At 41.5% G+C, this 25,533-nt stretch overlaps 1 protein-coding gene across 4 annotated transcripts in view; it reads left to right on the top strand.

Moving 5' to 3' along the window:
• Positions 1–1,677: 1,677 nt before the first annotated feature.
• Positions 1,678–25,533, top strand: part of whrna (whirlin a) — a 217,923-nt gene continuing 194,067 nt past the window's right edge. Inside the window, exon 1 of one of the 4 annotated variants that reach the window (XM_035991422.1) lies at positions 1,678–3,309. In XM_035991422.1, coding sequence (XP_035847315.1) covers positions 2,566–3,309 — 744 coding nt within the window. In that variant the 5' untranslated portion in view covers positions 1,678–2,565. The remainder of the gene's footprint in view (positions 3,310–25,533) is intronic. The other 3 variants (XM_035991421.1, XM_035991420.1, XM_031277482.2) reach the window with 3 other exon arrangements.

Genomic DNA, 25,533 nt, shown 5'->3' with positions numbered 1-25,533 from the left:
GCGGCTGCAGATTTTAAGGAAGGCTTGGGTCGTAAAATGTGTCCAAACTGCACAGTGCCATTTCTCAACAGAGTGGCCTCAGAGCCCAGTTTATTTGCCGTTGATATCGTCACCGTTTTGCACTGATGGTACTGTGATTGATCACTCGGGCAATTGAGTTCACCTCCACTTTGCTCCTTTTGGCTACAGCTTGAGGACTCTTGGATCTGGGATTCTAGCAGATAGTTAAACTCCTTCATGACCTGCAGCCAAAGACAGATGTTTGTCCAGAGAACAGTGGAATGTAAAACATCAGGGACATATGTACTGAATTTATGTGATGTTTTCAGTGTGGGATTTAAGATTACAAAAACAGCAATACATGCTTTATCACAAAAAGTAAATGAAAACAGTTATCTCAGTACAGTTAAACTGAATGCTACAAGTTAAGATGCAGAGTGCTAGAAAATGCTGCAACTATCAGACCTCATTAAGGCTCATTGTCGTATTACCATGTAAACATTAAACAGGTTTTCTTCTCAGTGAGGTTAACCTCTACCGTCAGATGACTGTTAAACCTACAGGTCATGTTAAAAGTTGTTCTGGTGCCTGTTAGAGGAAGACTGGAGAATGTCATCTGACATGCTATTATAATAGTCATTGTGTGAAATGCAGTAAAACCATATAAGCACTCAGTGGTGCCACTCTGTGGTCAACTAGTAATTAGCCAGTGCCACCAACACAATCTCTGATCTAATCTGATTCAGTCAGACTTGATAGAAGTAATGTTAACCAGATGGGCCTTGACATGCTTTTGTATCACATTTACGAGCCTTCACATTAAACAAAAATAGATTAGTTGTGTTCATATTAACTTTTTGGTATAGGCATTCTTCTTTTTTAAAAGCAGGACCAGTTGACAAGAGAAATACCTCCACTGAGCTGAGCCACCTGTTGAGACCCAACCAGCCCAGCCCTGATTTCTTTTATGTTTAGAACTTTTCCCAGTTTTTAGCTGCAGTAGGTGGAATAGTAATACTGCTTGCCATAAACTGTGACCCGCTTAGCAAGCAAGACAGTTTTGATGATATAGCAATAGTGGACAGTAGACCTTTTTCACGGCAGACATGTTGACATGTCATAGTATGAAAAGCACAGGTGTATTCCAAACCATTAATGACGGCTGCATTCCACTTAGGAGAGGCCCTGGTGTTGTGCATGCTGACTCACTGAAATAACTTACTGGGACACTTGATGGAATTGAGCCATCGTTAAGGTTATCAATTTCAGCTGTGCTTTTCCTACTATGACAAGTCAAAATGTCTGCTGTGAAAAAGGTCCATTAGCCTGTTAAACAAACTTTAAATGCGTTATAGGGCAAGCTCGTAGAAAGACAAGCTAGTGGCTAAATTGCGTGTTGAAATAGTGCAAGAAATAAAAACCTAAAACATTTGAAACTGCAAGTTAGCTTTTTGTTTTTATAGAACATACGTATGGGCTATGCATAGGCTACAGATTTAAAAACACAAGAACCGAAAACAAACTAACGAGCTGCACAGCTACCACTGTATGTCTAATTAAAGTCCTGTTTATTAACTTATTGGTCGCGGAAGTGCCATAAGCATGGGGGCACGAGCGCATGTTGTTGGTAATAAGCATTGGCTGCAAGAGGCTGCGTCATTTCCGGACAGAGGACGGTGAGAGGCGAGAGAGCCGCCTGTCTCCACTCCGTCGCTGTAGTAACGGAGACAACGAGCAGCAGGTCACCTCAACACTGCAGCCCGACGGATAATAACAACAAAACCAACCAACAAACGGCCGGAGTACACGTCGCTTCCTCCGTGTAACACTGCTTTGATAGATATTTGTGAGAACTTTACGTTGTTGGTACTAAAACCGCGAGCGGGATAGCATGGACTCATCGGGACGCTGAGCAGGAGCACAAAAAATAACTTTTTGTTTCCTTTTTTTTTTTTTTTTTCTTCTTCGTTGTGGAAATAGCTTTTCGTTTTGACACACGTGCGCAACGGTAGACCGAGTGGCCCACAAGCCGTTTTAAGTTCTGGTGTCCTTGTAGTGTGGAGCTGTAGACGGTGAGGCGGACACCAGAGAAGCGGCGGCTCGGCAGCCACCTGACCTCCTGGAAAATAAGACCGCAGCTAATGACACGCAGGCTGGGATCCTGACGTGGCTCATTACTAAGCTCTCTGACGGAGCGGGACAAGTTCTCCGCGAGGCTGTTGCATGTCCAGTCTCGACGCACTATTTCAGAAGTGAAGTTTGCAGAATCCAATTACTGATAGCCCATCTGAATTATGCTAAGTGCTAATTAATTTGTGGCAACTGTAAAACTGAATTAGTTGGACTTAATCGTCCGTTGAAGTTTCCCCCTTTCATTGTCCTATCCAGCAAATTGCGAGTAATAAGCGGATCATTTGACAGAGCCAGACAGCATGGATATAACCGGAGTGCACTTCCATCAGCGGTCGTGATGCCAAGCGCCGGTCTAATCCCGCGCCGCCAGCCTGTAATGCCTGCACTCTAACCCGCACCAGTGTGGCGCCGTGTTCCGGTCACACCGCCAGGATGAGCAGCACCGACCTGGAGCGCATGTCGCTCAGCTCCTCGGCCAACTCGGTGGCTTCCAGCGCACGGACGTTGTCGGCCAACGTGAGGAAGCTGCACAACGCGCTCAACCTCCTGCTCAACGACTTTGAGAGGGAGCAGTTCATCCACTGCCTCAACGTTTACCACTCTAAACGCAACGTGTACGACCTGGTTCAGACCCTTAACGTCATCCTCAACGCGCCCAGCAAGCGGCAACTTCTGCCCATGCTGCGGTTAGTCATCCCCCGTTCTGACCAACTTCTCTTCGAGCAGTACACCTCGGAGGGCCTCTACTTAAAATCGGATTCAGTTGCAAGCAATGGCAACGCCGAACCCCCGCCGGGCGACTTCCCAAGCGCCAGCCCTACTCCCCCGGGGCGTTTCTCGCCAAACAACCCGCCCGATTTCCAGGTGGCGTTGCGTGGCTCGCCGGACAGCTTCAGCACCAGCAGCGAGGGGACAGCTCCGCTGGTGCCGCTGCTCGGGAGGAACTTTGTCCACGAGCCGCCGGGCGAGATACGGCAGGTTACCATGAAGCGACACAAGAGCAACGAGGGTCTGGGCTTCAGCATCCGCGGCGGCTCGGAGCACGGGGTCGGCATCTACGTGTCCCTGGTGGAGCCGGGGAGCCTGGCGGAGAAACAGGGTCTCCGAATCGGTGACCAGATCATGAAAGTCAACGACAAAGTCTTCGACAAAGTCACTCATGCTGAAGCGGTGAAGGTAAGTTTTCTTTTTAACTACACCAAAGTTGCACACACACAGCTTTTACAGAATGCACATTCATCCTTTCAGTACAAAGTGTAAATTAGTAGCCCGCAGCAATTCAGTGAACTGGCACGAATGTCCACGTCATGAGAACTGTTTGCACTGGCCTTGTCCTCTAAACCTAGCCTACATATCCTGTGTATAATACTCTTCCGGCTCATATTAATGGTGTTTAGTGACTAAAATTGACTTCCTGAAGCTAACAAGCCTTGAATTGAATTTGTTGGCTGTAAGCATCTTTGACTATTTGTTAAATCAGCAATGTACTGAAACAGCACTGTAGTATAAACTGTACACTGACTACTATCTCTATAGGAAGCATGCTTGTAACTAGACACCTTCAAAGCTGTGTGTGTGTGTGTCCCAGTGTCTTAACTCTATAAACTGAGAATAAAGACTGGGGCTACTTACGCCCTGTGCACTATTGGTCACTGAGTGTGAAGAACATCTATTAGCAAATTAGGTGATAAAAGAGGAGGTCTGATTTCTGTTCAGTGATGATTGATGTAGGAGGAGACCTTGTGAGGTCCTTGGTTTTATCAGCCCTATGAGCTGTCCATGGTGCTGAAAATTCAGCTTAGTGTTCTCTTCTTTCTTCTGACCGTATTTGCCTCTTTTATTCGCTCTACTTAAGCCATGCTTTTCTGATCGATTTTGTGATTGCGCTCATTCACACCTATTTGCCCATGCTGTATATGCTCACATCACAGGGATTTATAGTTATTTAACAAGGTTCAAGTCAGTTTTAAAGCATCTTGGAAAATCACACTCATGGTCCATGCTTTTGATTCTTCTTATTTATTGATTTTAGAAGCTCATACTTGTGAAAGCATCTTAACTTGATATTACATATACTCTCTTGTAGCATATGACTGCTTCTTTTCCTAAACCCAACCGGTTCTTCTTTTCCTGAACCCAACCCGCGTGTGACATTTCCTAAACCTAACCGTAGCCTCGTGATAACAAGTAGCCTCGCGATAACACGCCACGTGGCTTTAGAAAGTGGCGTGTACGTTTACGCTGTGACGTTGCAGACTGCCGTCGGCTGTATACAGCGTAGACATACACGCGGATAGCTGAAAATGCGTACAGATAACACGCCACTTGGCTTTAGGAAAGTGGCGTGTATGTTTACGCGAAGTCATGATGTCATGTTGGAGGAAAATAAAAGAAAAAGATTTCTATCTACTCAGACAGCTCTGACTGGCAATTACATTGAAAGAGGAGTTATTTCTTAGTCGTCAAAAAACGAGAGGCAACAATATTGCCTGTACAAAGCTACAAAAAAGTGCCAGATATCTATAAGCTGCTTTTAAGAATAGTGATTGTACTATGCACTTTGAAAGGTCAGCAGTTTGTTCCCTCTGACAACCGTGGATTATAGCTCAGCCTTAAAATGAGTCCTTTCTAACCTTCACTGATCTTGAAAAAGCTGTCCACATTTTTGTTTTCTCTTGTGTAGACTTTTGTAATTCACTTTATGCAGGGCTTAGCCATAAGGCAAGCTCTTACCTTCAGTAAATCCAAACTACTGCACCTATAGGCTTTTACCTAATACCAAGAGATGAAAATGTATAACCCCTGATTTCGCTTTATTCACTATCACTTGTATTCGGTTATATTTTGTGGTGTAAAACACTAATTGCTTCATCTGTCCTGCCAAATGTTTCTGAGGAAAGATGCATCACCTCCATGTGTGTGTACATAGTTTACTGATGTGACACTGATGATGCATGTTGAAGTGATGAGGTCTTTGGCCTAATTTTGTGTTAGTTTCTCTAAATCTGCTCTTAAGACTAAAGACTGCAGCAGAGTGTCTCTGCACCTCATATTGAACATGATCTCAAACTGCGTTGGATAGAATACTAATGGCAGAATTAACCATCCATGTTTTTCCAATTAATTTCATTCACGTACAGTATATATCATTTGTGGAGTAGAAGGCTTTAGTTGCTGCTTCTGTACTGTAAGTGAAACGTTTTGCTCTTTAGGAGTCTTTCAGTGAGAGCATGTCGTTTATGTGAGTAGGTGTGTCAGATGAGGGAGTGAAATCAAAGATTGTTGAAAAATATTGTCGCTGTCAGGTGAAAACCTTGTACGTCCAAAACCGTTGTTTTTCAGGAAATAAAAAAAGGCTGATTTGAAAACATTTTATCGAGCTATTTACATCAGACAAAGTCGGAGGAAATAAACTCGTCACTGTTGAAATATTTGGAAAACTCAGACCGATGTAAAGGGTGACCAATAGCATTGATTTATGAAAAGAAATGTAAATGATGAAATATGAAGTAGGGCTGTGCAATTAATCAACTTTTGATCGCGATTTCGACTCCTAACAATCACAAAAACAACGTAATCGAGATAAAAACAATCATTTTGCACATCACATTTTGCAAGTAAACTCTTATTTTGTCGTGTGTTCTGAAGGTGAATTCAAAAAATTCAACATGAAAAGTATTACGGGAAATTTCACAGTTGAGGTTGTTTTCACTGTTGATTTAACTGTTTGACTGTTTTTTAAAGTTCAATGAATGCAACCTCTTTCCAAAAGGGTAATTGTGTTAAATAATCGTGATTTCAATATTGACCATAATTGATTTAGAATTTCTTCCATAATCATGCAGCCTTAATATGGAGATACGAGGTTTCTGCCCAACAGCGACGATATGCTGCTTATGTGTCTACATCTCTGTAATAGTAATCCTTGATTTTCTTTAAAATCCATATTTCATGTTCTGCTACTCATTTTACTATTAAGCCATCCACAAGAACTATGGTATGTTTAACTATTATTACTAGTTCTACTGCTACCTCTGCTGCTTGGCCTACTGATGTTATTAGCCTGACAGGGCAGGCACCCAGCCAACAGGAGAAAAGCCGTCTCTGAGATAAAATTCCCCCTGGAGGTCATTAATGCTTGCCTTCAGTTATTTAAATGCCTTCTCGATTTAGTCTAAATGTTATTACAGGCTTTTAGAACTTTAATCATTATAACCGTTTAAACTCTGACCCACGAGGGAGTTCATCATTACAAATTCATGATGTGCAGCCAAACATTGTGCAAACCTACACAATTGTGTTTTATATTTCGGTGGAGATGATATTTCTACCTCACGTCTTAGGTTTGGATATTTCACTCAATCTGGGCATCACATACCTTTAGTGATATGTTGGGAAAAGCAGGGTATGTGACGCTGTCCATAGTGTGAAACGTTTTGCCAAATAAAGGAAGAGGCTTACTGATATTCAGTTTCCACCATGTTATACAACCCCTTTACACATCAAGGAATTGTAGCCTGACTATTGAGCTGTTCATTGATTTTAAAAGCACGTACTCCTTGTTAAAACAGCCTAAAACGGAATTTAATCAATAATCGAATCAGTCCTTCAGACAACAAGCCACAGCACTGCAAAATTCTTTAATGGTTAAATGATTGAATTTGTGCATTTTGAATACATCTAATTTTTTCAATTATTGTATTCATTTAAAGTTTCCTACTTAAATCATATTAATGCATCACAACACTCTTTCATTTTTAAAAAGTACAGCGATATTACAAAGTACCAGCCAAGTATAAAAACGGCTCAGTAAATTTTAGCTTCTGGCATATTTGACAGATGAAATGTCATCTTTTGAATAAGCTGCTGTCTGGACACTCTTGATGAATGCAGTTGTGACAGCACATTTGACATCTAGTCTCCTCACTGCGAACCGACCTCTGCTCTCACAGAGTATCCACATTCAAAGCTCCACCCATCAGTATTTCTATATTAAAGTGCAATTAAACAGTGGTCTTAGTGAAGCACCCAAAGAGAGTTATTCCCCAACTCTGCAGTAGGCAGGGGCGCAGCCCAAACCTATGGGGGTCCGGGGGCATGCTGCCCCGGGAAAATTCTTTTCTCCTATTTATAGCAGCTATATGCACTATTTTTCAAGCCATTTTAGATTTAAAAAAAAAATCCCTAATATGTGTACATCATTTGGGGAAAACACAATAGTTACCATGGTAAGGAATCATCCTTTTTTTGTATCTAATTGTTCGCCTTTAAGCTTTGTATCAGTAGAAACCCGGTGGTATTTTCGAATGACCGTGCTTCCCTCCCTCATGTCCCCCTGAGACGAGAGTTCTCTGTATTGTGGATCCTGAAAAAAGCCTCCGATGACGCAAAAATCGTCATTTAGCATCATCGGAGGCATTTTTGCCCAGAGGCATTTTTGCCCAGAGGCTATGGACTACAGCCAGCTAGTTCCGCATGTTTTTCAACCCCGCCCATAGGGAGTGGGACTGTCACTACCGATGCGAGTCGAGTGTCAGCCATCTTGGAGCTACGCTAAACAGGCTCTCTCTTTTCAGCAGCAAACTTTTACAACAATTATGTGCATTCAAACTACCGCACATGTGTACCACCGGGATACATTGGTACAGATCGGAGAATATGCAGGAAATTCTATTACAGACGGAATACTCGACACACTACGCGAGCTTCGCCTGCTACGGAGACCAGCACCTCAGCCTGCGGTGTCGCTCGATGCCGTTAGCCGGGGAAAGGGACCTCGAAAGCGGTGTACGTAAAAGCAGAAAAGCGGGACGAGGGCAGGAGTTCGAGCTAGGTGGAAAGCTAACGCTAGCCGGCCACCTGTCCCATCCATCCGCTTTGCAAGTGTCCGCTCATTAGACAACAAACTGGACTACATCCAATTTCAATGAAACTCCCAACGCGAGTTCAGAGACTGCTGTGTTTTTGTTGTTGTGGAAACATGGCTGAACAACAGTGTACCGGACTCCGCTATCCAACTACCAGGCCTGCTGGCCTTCAGGGCAGATAAAGATGCTGCTCTGTCGCCGGGTAAGACTCGTGGAGGTGTGCTGTGTTAACACGGACTGGTGCAGAAATGAGCTGCTTGTATCCAACTACTGCTCGCCGCTGGTGGAGTTTGTGACTGTTAAATGCAGACCATTCTACACAAAGTCACGGCTGTGTTTATACTCGGTGTTTACAGCCCATCAAGCGCTAATGCTACCAATGCATTAGCTAAACTTTACGGAGCCTATAATGTGTGTGCACTAAATGTAGCCTGTTTCGTATGTCGTTTTTATATAATGTCGTTTTTATATATTTTAAATGTGTAACACCACTTGAGCCACTTGAACGGTGAAATGTTTCGTGTATATGGTTGAAATGACAATAAAACACACTTGACTTGACTCCCTCTCTGTAACCAATTTCACTGTCTAAGACTGTAACCGGTAGGCGTGGCTGGGGAGTGGCCTCGTAGGGAAGCGAAGCAAGTGCATTCTGGGAGTTGTCTTTCATCCACATGAGCCAAAAATACATTTTCTGGCTTTTCTCGGTCTAGAAGATACCAACTTCTAAAAATGTCACATTTCTACTACATAAATGACCCAATTTAATAGATATTCATCTTTCCAGCGGTGAAAGCTTTAAAAGTTCACACTATACAACCCAATCGGATTTCAAAAGAATGTATATTATGTTTTGATTTTGTTGCAGTATTGCTCTTATGCTCAGCCAGAATGTTATATGAAAGTCACTTAGCTTAACTACCGTCACACGCACATAAAAAACAAATCACTAATCCCACACAAACAACAAGGCTGGCTTTAAATAAGTCTTTGCAACTTATTTTATTTTGAACACATCACTCATTCACACTGTTTTCGCCCCGCTGTCTGCCTCTACTTAAGCTTAATCTGCTCCACTTTAGCTAACCTGCGTTGCCTGATGAGTTCGGGGATGGCCTCTGAAAGCAGTGATTGTTGTTTGCCCCAGGGGACGAGTCAAGGGCTTCCAGCTGTATTTCATTCTGTCTCACACTCTCCTCTTCCTAAGAGCCTGCCTTGGCCCCGGTCCCTCCACTCACTGCCAAGGTTAGCTACTGTGTCAGCATTTAGACCTTTTTTTATCATCTTCTCTGTGGTGTGCTGGACAGCCAGGAGAAGTGACAGGATAGAAATAGGGACTCTGGAATCGTGTGGTTTTGGAGCCAGAGTCACAACATCGAGACAAGCAGTCTTGTCGTACCATCAGCCACAGACACCCTGCCACTCTGACTTTTTAAACTGATTGGTCTCAAGTTGGAGGAGGGTGTAAGAGAGAGGGAGAAACAAAGGCAGAATGATGGCGTAGAGGCACAAAAACAAACGAGAAAAAGAGGTCGATGCAAAACAAGATTTGTTGACATTAGGGCTGATTTATAAAAATGATTTTAATTTTGATTAATCGATTAGTTGTTGGGTCTATAAAATGTCAGGAAATGGTGACAAATGTCGATCAGTGTTTCCCAAAGCCATCAATGTCTTGTTTTGTCCACAACTCAAAAATATCGAGTTTCCTGTCATAGAGGAGTGAATAAACTAGAAAATATTCACATTTAAGAAGTTGGAATCTGAGATTTTTTTCCAAATAATGAATCGATTATCAAAATAGTTGACAACTAACTGATTAATCTTTGCCGCTCTAGTTGACATTTTTTCCTGTCTTATTATATTAATCTTTTAAACCCTGTCTGCAGTTGTTTCAAGAAATACCATAGTTTGGTGCAGTCAAAGCCTGCAAAGAGACCAGAGGGAGGGGATTTAAAAAAAAAAAAAAAAAAAAGATGAAGACTTGGCCAGTGTAAATTCCCAGGGTGAACACCTGGGAATGGGAGCAGAGTGGCCTGGAGCAGCACTGCAGACTGCTAATGGTTGGTGTGTTGATTAGATGGTGGGAGGCCGAAATCTGGTGAAACTTGAGGAAGGTATTAAGTGATTCATAGCTTGGAGCTGACTCTGCGGTTGTGACAGAGGTTTGTCTTGCTTGGAGCTGTTGACCGTCAGACCTGTTGGTGAGAGTTTGCAGTTACTTAGATCTAGAGCTGCACAATATTGAAAAAAACTGACATTGCGATATTTCTTTTCCTGCGATATATATATTGCGATATGAAAAAAGACTCATTTTTAAAAAGATGACATAAATAGCCCTATTTGGAAATAATAAATCATTCTCGACTACTGGGGTGATTTTGTAGGAGAGTGCATCTACATAGAAAATAAATGCATGTCACGCACTAGCAACAAACTGTATCCAAGAACACTTAAATCAGCGTAAATGACATTATATCAGACACAGACTGCTGTTAGATTAGTGTTAGGTTTCCAGCGTCGCGGCTCTGAACCTTAATGTTAGTTGGGACAGGCGCCTTGTTTCTTTAGGCTAACTATATTAGCTTTAGCCTGGCTAGTAGCAGCTTTCTGCGGTGAAAAATGGCCGGGAGATGTCATGATTACGTTGCATTAATCAGGTGATTTAGTCTTTGCAGCGAACGTAGAAAACTGACTACTGTAGCTTCACTACCCATGGAAAAGCATGTGCATCATTGTCAGCGGCAGCTGCAGCTTACGGTACTTTTCTACACACGGGAGAGCCTCACTTCCCATAACAAACCCCGTTGGACTAACATACACACGTTGCCCACATGGCTACCTGTCTTAAAGGGGAAGGGTCGGCCAGTAACAATCAGGAGAACGGTGAAAGTTAAAGAAGTTGTAGCGTCAACATCGCAATGTCCTGCGATGTGACTATCGCGCATGCTCACATCGCGATGTAGACGATGAAACAAAATATCGCGCAGCCCTACTTAGATCCAAACCTGAAAGAAATATCTCCATTTCTTTTTTTTTTTTTTTTTTTTGAACAATCTGTTTATTGGATTTTACATAGTTATAAAACAAACAGGCAAACAATACTGTTCCATACAATAGTAATTGCAGATGTAAATTCAACATATCACAGGACAGATCAACATTTCTATCTTAAGTTGGCTGCACAAACAGCATCAGAATCACTTTATTATACTATTGGGTTAAAGTGGGATGTGGCAGGTGGGGGAACCCTAAGATCCAAATTATGGCTGGTGTGTTAACTGCATGCCAAACATAAAAGTAAGCATAGGACTAGTTTCTGACAAGCATTTAAAAGGAAATTCGTTAAACGGAGTCCAACACTGTCACTTCACATAAAACACACCGGGGCTATATTAACTTCCAGCTAACTTCACTGAGAACAATAAGGGCAAAACAGCATCACCGGTCTATTTTAACCAAATGTTCTCTGTCTAGCTCACCTTAAAACACCGGCTCTGCAGCATGTTACCGTGTTGTTCTGAAAGGTACTTTATTACATGTCACTACCGAGCCTGTTTGTAAACGGTAAGCTCCCGACAATGTGATCCTCACATGACTTTACCAGTTTAGCTATGTGTAGCTATTATTACAGACATGTGAACTAACCGCAGACACTTGCCTTGTTCATGGACTCACGGCAGTGCGCTGCTGAGAAGGAATAGAGGAAACACTGAAATGGATATTTGGCATTGTTTTTTAAACTAATGGGAAACACTGATTTATGAAACTGCTAATTAAATGAATTTACCGATTAATTTAAGGTGCTGGAACACCGTTCCGGATAGCTCCGGCCCACCACTGTATACAATGGTCAGAATTTACCCATTATTTGACATTTAAGAACCTCGTGCATTGGCACCTTTGCTTCCTTAATATTATGGGATTCCTTTTGAAACAGGATGTTGAAGCTTAAACACAGAAAGTGTCTCTGAGTTACCATATCGGCCCGAATATAGGGCTGTATGTTTTTCTGAAAATGACGTTTGTCGTATTATATTGGAGGAAGTGTTAGAGTTAGCCTCATTTAACCTGTGGGAGCTTTTGATGGCTTATGTAACATGTTTAGCTACCGCGGAGGAAATAAATTCCAGATGAGTGAAAACAAGTCAAAGTGTCCCCTGACGTCTACACCGCAGAGACGGACCAGGCAATGAATCATCTGTCATGCTGCCAAAAATGACTGCTCTCACAGAATGTCACGATGAGATAAAAAGCTGAAAAATGCAAACAGTTGTTGCAGAGGCTGACAGGAGAAAGTGTGAATACTGTCTGTGACTAACAGACAAACTACACAAATGCAGGATTTAAATTCTGCCTTAATTCAAGTAAATTATGCAAAAAAGTAAGGTAATTTGTGTTTGGTAGATTATTTCTTTGTAACAATATTTCTTGGCAGTAAATCGTATATCTTTGGAAAGCCTGATTATTTCCCTTTTAAATGGTTCCACATTTGTAAGGAACATGCATTTGTGGGATGGGCAGCAGAGCTGAGTATGTGGGTTGCATGAAAAATTTGACAAATCTTCTCTGACAATACCAAACAGCTTTTCTTTGACTCTTGTTTGGTGGATTGGCTGATTGAAGTCTGAAGTAGCAAGACATATTGGCAATTTCACAATGTATTCATTTAACAAACAGGAGCCTCAGTAGCGTGTGGAAGAACCATACACAGCCACAACAGCCTGGCACCTCCTCCTCATGCTGGTCACCAGCCTGGTCACACACTGCTGTGGGATGGCATCCCATTCTTCAACCAGCATGTGTCGCAAGTCAGCCAACGTGGTTGTGTTGGTCACTCTGGCACGAACAGCACGCCCAAGCTGATCCCACAAGTGTTCAATGGGGTTGAGGTCAGGACTGCTAGCAGGCCAGTCCATCCTCTCTACTCCCAAATTTTCCCTCAGTGTGTATTGGCTTTTATTAAGCTAACAGTAGGCTGCAATAACTGATTAAGCACTGCGGTGAGCAGCCTGGAATCAATGAGGTATAGCGCCTTTAAACCTGGCATCTGGGCTTGTGTTTACCTGTGTTGGTATCTATCTAATAAAGCGAGACGTATCTGTATACGTGTGTGTCCGTGTTTGGTGGCGTGGTTGGTGGAAAGGTAACCTGCACGTCACACGCAGATGCTACATGCAGAACGCTTTACTTGGGGGGGGGGGGGGGGTTGCTGTGAGCTGTAGCCTACATTCACCACTTCTAAACAGAGGGAGAACATAACGTCTCAGAGATTATTCCTTCACAGCGCTGTGCAATGCGAGAAAATCTCAGAGCTGAACCGTGCAGACACATCAGTTTTCATCAGACTCACCCTGGGTCGGGTTAATTAAGTCTACTGCTAACTTACAACACTAATAACATTACCGTCGGCAAAATAGCCCCCGCGAATCAAATCCCCTACTTCACCGTTCACTGTCAAGCCACTAAACCTGTATGAAAATGAACACCTCTGCTGGTTAACGATCATACGACCCGAGACAACACCCTCTCGCGCGCGCTCTCGCTCTCTGTCTCCCCCCCCGCGCACACACACACACACACACACACACACACACACACACACACACACACACACACACACACACACACACACACACACACACACACACACACACACACAGTCCGTTTCTGGTGGTTGATGAACGCAGATATGTGCTGATTAGCTCTCATAACAGGCCAGGTGGGTAGCACACTGCCACAAGGCTAATGTCTGATTACTCCACATTGTCATTGTGATATTTTGTGATTACATTCTGAATCTGCAACGACCTCTGTCAGGTAAATCAGTAAGTTAGTAGTAGACTATACAGGGGAGTTGCATATTAAGTGGTTCGGGGTCCTTCTGTAAGTAATTTTGAGGTACAATTTGGTTTTGAAGAATTCTACAAGCAGCAATACCACAGGCCAAGCAATCGGCCCGTTCCAAACAGGCACATTTTCAACGGGCACTGCACTAGTCTAACAAAATGGAGTGGCAGATTCATCTACCTAGTCACCAAAGAAATTGCACTGCATCTCTCTTCTAAACATGCAGCTGATTGTTTCCTTCCTAACTCCACAGTAAAACGCACAAATGTCATGCTGGTGAAATCACAGCAAAAGTGAATTATTTCTCTCCTCTTCTTATTTCCAGCCCTAAATAACTACTGCTAACATGCCTTTGAGCAAAACACTTGACCAATCAAGTGGCAAACAGTAGAGGCTTTGCTGTCTTTTGGTGAGTTTGCTGCTGGAATTTGTGTCACTGAATATGAAGGAAAGCATTGCTTATAAAGAGATTGGTTTACATAACCAAGAGGCGGCTCATTTAATGGTGACTTTGTGCACTCACGCAAATAATTGATGTGAATACAATACATGGTGCACTTGCTATGATCTGATTTGAATGAAAGGAGAATGCAGTCGTCGTTAGACAATGTCACCGCTGTCTTGTAAGCGACTGCATTTAATTGAAGTGTTGTTGTACCGTATTTGCTGCAGAAACAGTCCTTTGGCTGGCTCTCAAATCTTTCATATTGAAAAGATTTGGGGTTAAATAAGTAACAAACCTTATTAGTTTTAGTCTCAGCACTTGTTGCTTAAGCCACACAGGGATTAATTATTAGATTTTTATGAACACTGGCAGTTATTAATCAGAATAGATTTTCAGTGCCGCGAAAACAAAACACAACAGCAAAAGAATCAAGGCGTTGTCATTTTCCCCTGAAAGTGTCATTTCTTTGTTTAGATTAGATTAGAGGGGGAATGACATGCAGCAAAGGGCTGTAGGTTGGAATCGAACCCGCGGCCGCTGCTGCAGGGACTGAGCTTCTGTACATGGGGCATACACTCAACCAGGTGAGCTACCCAGGCGCCCTGAAAGTCTCATTTCTATAGTAAAGAAAAGGCAACAGCAAAAAGCCGATAATGCAATATATTTATATATTTTTTTCATGTGAATTAGTCAAGGGAATTTGGCAGTATAATTTAAAAACTTTTGTCATAATTCAGCAGTTTTCATTTCTTTCATCAGGTAATTAGTTCCCATTTTAATTATTTAGCACGCATTGTTTTCATAATGTATTATTTTTTTAGAATATAAATGTTCTCTGAGCAAGACTGCCATCTAAACTAGCATAAAGACTGACTCAACAGTTACTACAGTTTTCCTAGTGGCCCTACAAATGCATAGTTAGTTTTGTTGTCACTGCTAATTCCTTCCTGTTTTTTTTAACTGACAGTCAACAAATTTCCACCGACAAGTGTTGATTACATTTTACGCCTCTTAGTCAGTGTTTGGAGCTCTCCAGTGCACAGCTGAGGCTCCAGTGTTCTTCATGTGGCTAAAGCTGGTGACTGCTTTATCATGCTTTTTACATTGGTGCAACATTTTACTTGCAATGTGAAGCATCTGTTTTGACTTTTCAAAACCGATGCTTCAAATAAATGAAGTTTATTTTAATTATTCAAAAAACCCACTCACTCTTCAAATCCCCAAAATTCCTCCTAGCTAACAGCTGCTTTGTATCTCACTTGTGAGTAGGGCTGGATGATTAATCGAAAAATAATCGTAACCGAAATTCAGAGCCTATAACCGACGTAATTTTACCAAGTCGGTTATTTCGGTCTTTCAATCCTATTAATATTTCCGCGGCCGCCCACTGTGTTTATGTACTTTCCCCTTAAAACATATTACAGCCGCCACGTGTGTAGTCACGTGACTCCGCCCCGTCCAGTCTGCGACCATAGGTGCTTTCCGATCGGATAGTACTTGTACTTTTTAGAGGAAAAGTACACTTCTAAGCAGTTCTAAGAACTACTCTTCCCCCAAAATCTTTTTTCCCGTTTGCATTCCCACTGGCCAAGTGGCCATAGGGACTGGTAGGAGGGGTAAGGGAGCGACGCAAGCACGGCAACGGTCTTTATAGCATGGTCACTAGACCTTAGCGTCACATACAACAACAACAAATGATGCTAATGCTTGTGCACTTTTCCTATATTAAATGCACGTCCATTCTCGTAGTAATTCACGTAATGTTTTGCTCAACACAGACGGGGCTTTATTATACTCGGAACAGACCCCGCCTCTGCCTGCTGCGGTGTGTGTGTGTGTGTGTGTGTGTGTGTGTGTGTGTGTGTGTGTGACGGCCGGCGAGCCACAGGACACGCTGGACAGTTAACCACAGGTTCCCGCTAATCTTATGATGGACATTTATTATTTATTTTCTACATTTTTAGGAAACTTTTTTTTTCACATTAAAACTTAAATTACTTTTTTATAAGACGTTTTTATTTCATCGTAAAATCTACTGTTGTAGATTTCAGTTCAGTTGTTTGAAATATTTAATAAATAAGCATTAATTGCTATCTGTGTGTTGTTTCCTTATTTTAGAATCACAAAGATAGGATTATGCACTCTTTCATTAGAAAAAATAACCGTGAACATATTTACAGTATAAGAAAATAAAAAAAAATAAAATAATCGTTCAATAATCGTAATCGAGGTAACTTGTTCGATTAATCGTGATTATGATTTTAGCCAAAATCGTCCAGCCCTACTTGTGAACAGTGCTGATTTGGTAGAACTATGACAAAATCAAGCACTGAATCTTTTATATAATAAAGTGAACTGGAAAATTGTACTGCTAACATACCTGCAAACTAGTCGCTTTTCGGCGAAAATCGCCGTTTTGAACGAAAAAATGTCATCCACGTGAATTGTGTAGATCCGAAGACTTTTTATTTGGGGTACAATTTCCCATAAACGGGAGTTTAAAAAACCTACTGCGGTCTTCAATTTCCCATAAACGGGAGTTTAAAAAACCTACTGCGGTCTTCTTCACAATAAAACATCTTCAGAATCACTGACATTAGTTTTGAGGTTAATGCTGTTATCTGCCAACAATATAAGTGTTTTCGCTAACGTTGTCGTTAACATGTTTAACGTTAACGTTATAATGGAAAGCAAGCTTGTCGGCTTGTCAGCTAAGACCAGCGAATTGTGTTGTTAGCCTACAGTGTTAGTTCAATGTGAATGCTAATATGGCACCGGTGCCTTAACGACTGGTATCTACCGGACCGAATAGCAACACGGATTTCAGTGCCACTTAAATGCCTGCACTTCTCTCTGATGCTCCGAAACGGACGTTAGAGTCAACTGAAACATCGCCGCATGTCACGCTAGTTAACACTACACTTGACAGCAGGTAACATTAGCATACCGTTAGCTAGCAGCTGGGTTAAACACGGTTAAAATGCTGACAGCTAAACGGTGTAAAGAGTGTTTGTATTTCACTGTAGAGGATTCCAACAATGTGTGTCACCTTTTTCAGCCCTTCTGAGTTTGCAGGTATGTGCTGAAACGCAGATTATTCTACTTGGGCTACAGCAGCCTGGAGAAGAGCCGATTGAATTGTTGGACCAGATGGGAAACTCTGATTAAATTAAAGTAAAAGGCTGCTACTGTACTTGAAAAACTACCCTTGTGGTGCCCTTGTGCAAGTCACTTAGCACCTCTCTGCTCTACTGGCTAACAGTTACATGGCCACCAGCTTGTACTGGCCGGCTTCCAGTTGCGACTGAGTGGCTGTATGTGTATGAAACGAGTCGAGGCTGAGGTTTGGAGGGCCAGTGCTCATTCTTGTTACATTTTTGGCTGCATGAACTCTGCCTCAAGGACAGAAGAAAGTTTCCCTTAACCGGGCAGATCTCGCCTTTTGGTGTGGAGTCTCTGCACCCTCAGTTTTAGTTCTAACTCCCATTTGTCTCTCGACCTGCTTTATAATTAAAAAAGACATGGAAATCTCAATTTTTTCCAGTATGTGACCTTTTTTAAAGAGAAAATCTCCACATTTGACTTTACCCTAAACAGTGCTTCATTTTTTTCTGTTGTGTTTTCCTGCAGTTTAAAATATAATGTTTCAGAACTAAGATATTCACACAGCTCAGCTGGAGGCTTTTCCTCCATTATCCAAACATTTATCCAGCCCACAGTGAATACATGTTTGCACAGTGTTAATTCTTCCTGACCTACAGATATAACCAACACTTAGACTGAAAGCATTTATTTCCCCACCTTTTTTCCCCACATCAGCCCCTCTACATTTGAGAGCACATTTTTTTTTCTCTCAGAAAAGAATAGAAACTGCAATTTTCTTTTTCTCAGAAAAGAATCGAAAAATGTTTTGTTCAGTTCAGGTAGCAACTACTAAAAGTGGAGAAGGGAAGCTTTTAAGCTGGAGGGCAGAAGAGATTGCCGAGAGTGCTGGTTCGATGCTGTGGCTGCAGTTTAAGGAGTTGGCAGAGGGGGAGAGAAAATGGAGGGACCGGAAGTAGAAGCGAGATGGATGAATGCATGGATCAATGAATAATACAGTTTCTTCTGCAAGGAACATCAACTGATCGATTTAACATTAGAGTTCTGCTTGCATTACCCATAAAAAAATATTATTTAAACCAATTATTGATTTTAACCGTATTGTCCAGCCCTTCCAAAAAAAAGCAATACTTCAAAGATTAGCAAGCACCTTAGATGTATTCCTTTATGTAATCATCATGTGAAATATTTATAAATTGCTTTAATTAAGTGGGCTGGTGCCAATTCTGACAGGCTTTGTGTTGTGGCATGCTGTACTGATTATTGAAATGTTTACTGGCGTTGGAGGGCTGATGTGAAGACTGAGTGGGAGATGATGGAAACACGGTGAGAGCGCTTCTTATTGTAATTTATATGTAGTCAGTCAGGGCAGGAGATGATGTCATGTGCAGCATTTTTACCTCCGCCAAGGAGGTTATGTTTTCGGTTTGGTTTGTCCATTGGTTTGTTTGTCTGTGAGCAGAATTACAGAGAAGGTACTGGCCAAAGTGTTCTGAAACTTTGTGGAAGGGTGTAGCATGGGTTAGGGTTAGGGTACCCTAACTCATTTTGGAGCAAATTTAAATCACAGGGCTGATACATAGATTGTTTTTCACTTTTGTTAACATTGTGAGCGTTTTTGCTGCATTCCTGTGGTGTCGGAATAATCGGAAAAATGTGTTCCCAACTTGGAAACTTCACACTGCATTAACATTGTGAGCTAGGGAGTTACGTGGCGTAGGTCTGCCCTCTCTGAGTGCCCTTCTAGTGAAGATAGAAGTTCACACTTGTTTCATCCAGCTGATCTCTAGCTGTGTCCTTTATCTCTCTAGAATACTTTTGTGTTTTTATGTAGACCCACATTAGGGCTGCACCATATGAGGAAAATATGCGATAATGTTGTTGAATATCGCTATAACGCTATTTATTGGGATACATAACCCGATATTAAAGTGTATTCAGTTCTGTTGCTCTGTGTTCTGCTAAAAAAAAGAAAAAAAAATGCTTGTTGAATTCAAAACTAATGAAAGTAAATAATTTCCAACGTTCTTTTATTGACCAAATTGAACATTGAATTGAATATAAGAGACACCATTAAAAAAGAATAATAGTTGCATTTTAAAGTGCAGTTTTCTACTGTTATTTTCCTTAATCTGACACAAAAAATCTCTTAAGTGTCTTTTGCGATATATCACAGCCTTTCACGATGGCGATAAAAAAACTATATTTTGCAGTCCTAACCCACACTCTCACCTTCAGTTGTCCGGGCAGAAGATGATAGCTTTTTGCTTTCACTCACTTTATATGTCCCTTATACAGTGTTCATGCAAGCGCATACATATGCACATACAAACATGCATACAGTTCACCCTGTGAACTTTTCCTAACCAAACTAGAGCTGCAAAGATGAATCGATTAACCGATTAGTTGTCAACTATTAAAGTAATTGGCAACTATTTTGATATTTGATATTTTGACTTGGACTTGGTTTGAGTCATTCTTTTTTTATGAACAAAAAGTAAAAAAAAATCTTAAATGTGAGTATTTTCTAGTTTCTCCTCTCCTCTGTGACAGTAAACTGAATATCTTTGAGTTGTGGACTAAACAAGACATTAGAGGACGTCATGGTGGGCTGGTCAACACTGGTCGACATTTTTCACCATTTTCTGACATTTTATAGACCAAACAACAAATCGATTAATCGAGAAAATAATCAACAGATTAATCGACTGTGAAAATAATCGTTAGTTATAGCCCTAAACCAGGGTTTCCCGCAGAAAATTTGTTAGTCAAGGTGGTAGGGTTGGGGGGTTTGCCGTCAGACTGGGGAGGGGGGGTTCTTTGTGCGATAGACTACAGACTCTGTACTACATTTAACAATTATTTATTAAACACTAAATATCAAATTTAAATAATATATAAGAATAAATAAGAATGTGCAAAACAACATTCAAAATATGCAAAGGTGATCACAGTCACTGCTTATGGCAGAGCTGACATCTAGCATCGCTACAAGCTATCCTTGGTTTTAAAAAGATCAATTCAAGGGCCCTTTGGTAATTGCACTCTTTTACAAGTGGACCATTGATGCTTATTTTCATTACAAACACCATACAAACTGTACAACACTATACAAATGGTTACAAATATTTGTCCTTAACAACTGAAACAATTTTAACACACAGTATACAAACTATACAACACTAAAGTGCAAAACAACATTGTCAAAATGTGCAAAGGTGATCACAGTCACTGGTTATGGCAGAGCTGACATCTAGCATCGCTACAGGCTATGTAAATAATGCACATAAAATACAAACGTGAGCAAGGGTGTTCAACCATTATAGCCATTATATCGAATCAACAGGCACGTGCAACCTAGCTAGCAGGTGAAGAACTCAAACAACAAAATCACCAGCTAACTTACTTTAAATTTGCAAGAACTATAGACTAATACAATAACAGGCTTAAATAAACCCAAAACATAAGTTATACGACTTAGAGTTCTCACGGACACACGCGTGATATCAACTGGCTAGTTATCCTCCAGACAGTGACGGACCACGTCTCTCTTTCTTTCTCTCATTTCGGTCGTGTGGCGCGCGTACCCGCTCGCGGTGTGAAGTGCGTCTGCGCTATTCTCCGAGATGCACTTGACGGCCTTTTGTGCAGCGGATTTTTTTTTTTTTTTTTTTTTGACGACCTAGTTAAGGCGGTAGGGTTCCCCAGCTTAGGCGGGCCGCCCGAACTGCAAAGTGCTGCGGGAAACCCTGGCCCTAAACCAAATCAGGACTATCTCTCTCCTGTTGACCATCCTTTTGTGTCAAATATCTCCCAATTATGGCCATCTTAAGGCAGCATTTTTATTCTTCTTTTGTTGGCCCACCTGGGGTCTCTAAGACAGATTTGCGCCCAAAGTGACTCTATTGTAACGGTCTAACTGCTTTACAATGGAGCCGCCAAATGCTTCAGTTCACAGCGAAGGTGTCTCCAATCCATCACCTGGTCTCCACAGCCCTAAATCACCGGAAGCACTCATTAATATCTGTTCAATGAGCTAAATCCCTCCATTTCTGTTCATTGGTGTCTGCAGGCAGGAAATGACTTATTCGGTTAGTCCCTTGGGTGCTCTGAGTTTTACAGACATCAGATTTTCTTATTTAAGGCCTGTGGTGAGAACACAGTCACACCTCATGTGAAAATAAAGTTGTTTGAATTTGTAGTATTAGATAGCACCTTGCCTATGCCTGCAGACTACCTTCATGATAGTGTTCAGTTTTGTTGGAGATGGTGTTGATTTAACTTTATGGTCCTTTTGGAGGCTGTAGCTTGTGGCGCTGTTATTGCAATTTAGTTTACTCGCATTAGTATAGGACCGTTGTATTAGACTGCATTTTAGCTAGGTGTATCTACTGTAATAAACATTAGATCCAGCTATATTATCACCATATATACACCACCAGAAACTGCTGCCACAAAAACTGGATTGACCTTTTTTTTTATTTTTTTAGCTTCACAAACATTGCTATTGTAGGGCTGTTGCATTAGATTGGCTCTACATTATGCAGGTGGTCACTTGAGGTGTTTTTGTAAATGTCTTGATTGAACACACATTGTTGAATATATACACTCACCTTGAAGATTATTAGGAACATCCTACTAATAGCGTGTTTGACCCCCTTTCGCCTTCAGAACTGCCTTAATTCTTCATGACATTGATTCAACAAGCTGCTGGAAGCATTCTCTAGTAATGTTGGCCCATATTGATAGGATAGCATCTTGCAGTTGATGGAGACTTGTGGGATGCACATCCAGGGCACGAAGCTCCCGTTCCACCACATCCCAAAGATGTTCTATTGGGTTAATATCTGATGACTGTGAGGGCCATTTTAGTACGGTGAACTCATTGTCATGTTCAAGAAACCAATTTGAAATGATTTGAGCTTTGTGACATGGTGCATTATCCTGCTGGAAGTAGCCATCAGAGGATGGGTACATGGTGGTCATAAAGGGATGGACATGGTCAGAAACAATGCTCAGGTAGGCTGTGGCATTTAAACGATGCCCAGTTGGTACTAAGGGGCCTAAAGTGTGCCAAGAAAACATTCCCCACACCATTACACCACCACCACCAGCCTGCCCAGTGGTAACAAGGCATGACTGATCCATGTTCTCGTTCTGTTTACGCTAAATTCTGACTCTACCATCTGAATGTCTCAACAGAAATCGAGACTCATCAGACCAGGCAACATTTTTCCAGTCTTGAAAGGTCCAATTTTAGTGAGCTTGTGCAAATTGTAGCCTCATTTTCCTATTTTTAGTGGAGATGAGTGGTACCCGGTGGGGTCTTCTGCTGGTGTAGCCCATCCGCCTCAAGGTTGTGCGTGCTGTGGCTTCACAAATGCTTGGCTGCATACCTCGGTTGAAACGAGTGGTTATTTGAGTCAGAGTTGATCTTCTATCAGCTGGAGTTAGTCGGCCCATTCTCCTCTGACCTCTAGCATCAACAAGGCATTTTCGCCCACAGGACTGCAGCATACTGGATATTTTTCCTTTTTCAGACCATTCTTTGTAAACCCTAGAAATGGTTTTGCGTGAAAATCCCACTAACTGAGCAGATTGAGAAATACTCAAACCAACCCGTCTGGCACCAACAACCATGCCACGCTCAAAGTGGCTTAGATCACCTTTCTTTCCCATTCTGACATTCAGTTTGGAGTTCAGGGGATTGTCTAGACCAGGACCACACCCCTAAATGCATTGAAGCAGCTTTGAAGTGATTGGTTGATTAGATAATTGCATTAACGAAAAATTGAACGGGTGTGCCTAATAATCTTCAAGGTGAGTGTGTGTGTGTGTGAGATATATATATATATATATATATATATATATATATATAATGTAGTTACATTCCAATCTCATCTATAAATCCCAATTTGTAATATAATAATTTATGATATTGTGTAGTGTTCAGTTGCAACATTGCTGTACTAGCAGGCAATGGCATCATACTAAACTTTGACATAGTCAACTAAATAAACTTGACCTGAGAAACCTATTGAATTTGTATATTTGGAATACAGAATGGGAAGTGAAAAATGTGTAAGAAAGACTGCAATCAAAGCATACCATTGTTGATAGTGATGGAGTTGGTTAGGCAAAGTAACGTGTTCTTTAAAGTGGAGTTACAGTATGTCAGTGATGATTGATGGAGGCGTCTCAGTGACACCCTCCAGACTTTTTACAGCGTAGGCTGATAATTGATTTGATCAGAGGTATTGCCACTAGCGTACAGCTTCCCTGACCTCAGAAGGGATTTATTGAGCTAGTTGGATATTTTTCTCCGAGGCTCCGTCTCAACCATTGTAGGAGTCACGAGACTACAGGAGGTCTACTTTGAATATCAATGAGGATTTAGAAGGTTCATTGTTACTTTGGTTTTGACAGGCATAATTATGAGCCGGGCACAGGGACAGTGTGTGTGTGTGTATATATATATATATATATATATATATATATATATATATATATATATATATATATATACATATATATATACATATATATATACATATACAACATACATACATACATACATACATACATACATACATACATACATACACACACACACACACACACACACACACACACACACACACACTCTCCCACAAGCTCGATGGGGATTATTATCCTGCTAACAAGGGGAATGAGAGGAGTTGTTTGAGAGATGCAGAGAATTTTCTGGAGTGACAGAAACGTGCTAACATAAGCTTCTGCTTTTTCTTTTACAATTAAGTTTATATTTTTATAGTTTTGGCCAACTTTCTACACAGTTAACCCCTGTTATCTGAACCGCTTATTTGGATGTGAAAATGAAAGGAAAAAAAAAAAAAGCCCCCATGACCTCATATCTCAATAAAATACACAACATAACTAAACTAGTCGTTTTGATGCCTAAACTCAACTGCTACGGCCCCCGAAAGGACTGTCACCTCGCGGTGCCCTGGACTAAATTCAACTAGCAAACAGCCCTTGTAACGACTGGCAGCTTCCAGTAACCTTTTGTCAGCTAATTTTAACTGTAAAGACCGCTAAAATTTACTGTCATGTGACCGGTCGTCAGGTGACCAGCCGGCGGTCACCTAATCTCGTAGGATATCATCCGAATTGGTGTGCACAAGTTTTCGTACGATATCATACGTACCCGTTCATAAGAATGTGTTGACTATCTACAGTAGCATACAGTTATAGTAGAGTTTTTCACACGGCAGAGTAGGGCTGCCCCCTTAACATCTACGATAAGAAGCACTGTCGAGAAGCTGTTTCCTCTCTTCAGATTTCTCAACATGTGATTGATCAATCTCTGTCGCCTCCCCCTGAGCTGCTCCTGTGTCTCATCTCATTTTCAATTTACTTAATATAATTATAAATGACAGAGTTAGCAGTAACATCACTCATATTTCAAACTGTATAGCTCTTACAGTGTGATAATGCTCTTTTTTCCGTGAAGGTTAATGTTATATATCATAAATACGTTTTCTGGTGTTAGTGGATGCAGGTGAGGTAGCTGTGGGAAGGCCCGGCATGACTACATCCCTGATTACTAATGAACCCAGTAATGATCCTGTAAATGTAGCTATGGTAAGATATTATCTGCTTCTCAATTAACATTTTTATTGCACAGTGATTTGTCATCTTAACAGGCATCGTTATTGTCAAAGTGGCTTGGATTGAAGCTCCGTGGTTCCCTCTGCAGTCTGTAACTTCTACTGCTCTAGTAGAGACTAGACACACTCAGTATTACACACATTCAGCCACATTCTCCTTTGCTGCCTGACGCAAGCAGCCATTCAGTGATTGCTCTAATGGAGGAGGAGGAGGAGGAGGAGGAGGATGAAGAGGGATTTAATAGTTACGTAAGCCCAAGAGGGGACGATTTAAATAACCTCCCCCTGAGAAAAGGACTTCCTGGGAGGTTGTGAAGTCCTCTAAAGTGTGAGTTATCAGAGCAGGAGGAGAGTTAAAAACACTGGGAGTCACTGGGTTGTGTAAATCACACAGGTGTAGTGAAGATCTTTGTAATTGCCTGGTTTTAATCACTAACATATTGAGGTAGCGACCACCAGCAGAAAACTAAATTGTCTTTTGTGTGTC

Source organism: Sander lucioperca, chromosome 14, assembly GCF_008315115.2.
Source record: "Sander lucioperca isolate FBNREF2018 chromosome 14, SLUC_FBN_1.2, whole genome shotgun sequence".
Taxonomy (NCBI): Eukaryota; Metazoa; Chordata; class Actinopteri; order Perciformes; family Percidae; genus Sander; species Sander lucioperca.
This window is presented reverse-complemented; position numbering and strand designations above follow the sequence as displayed.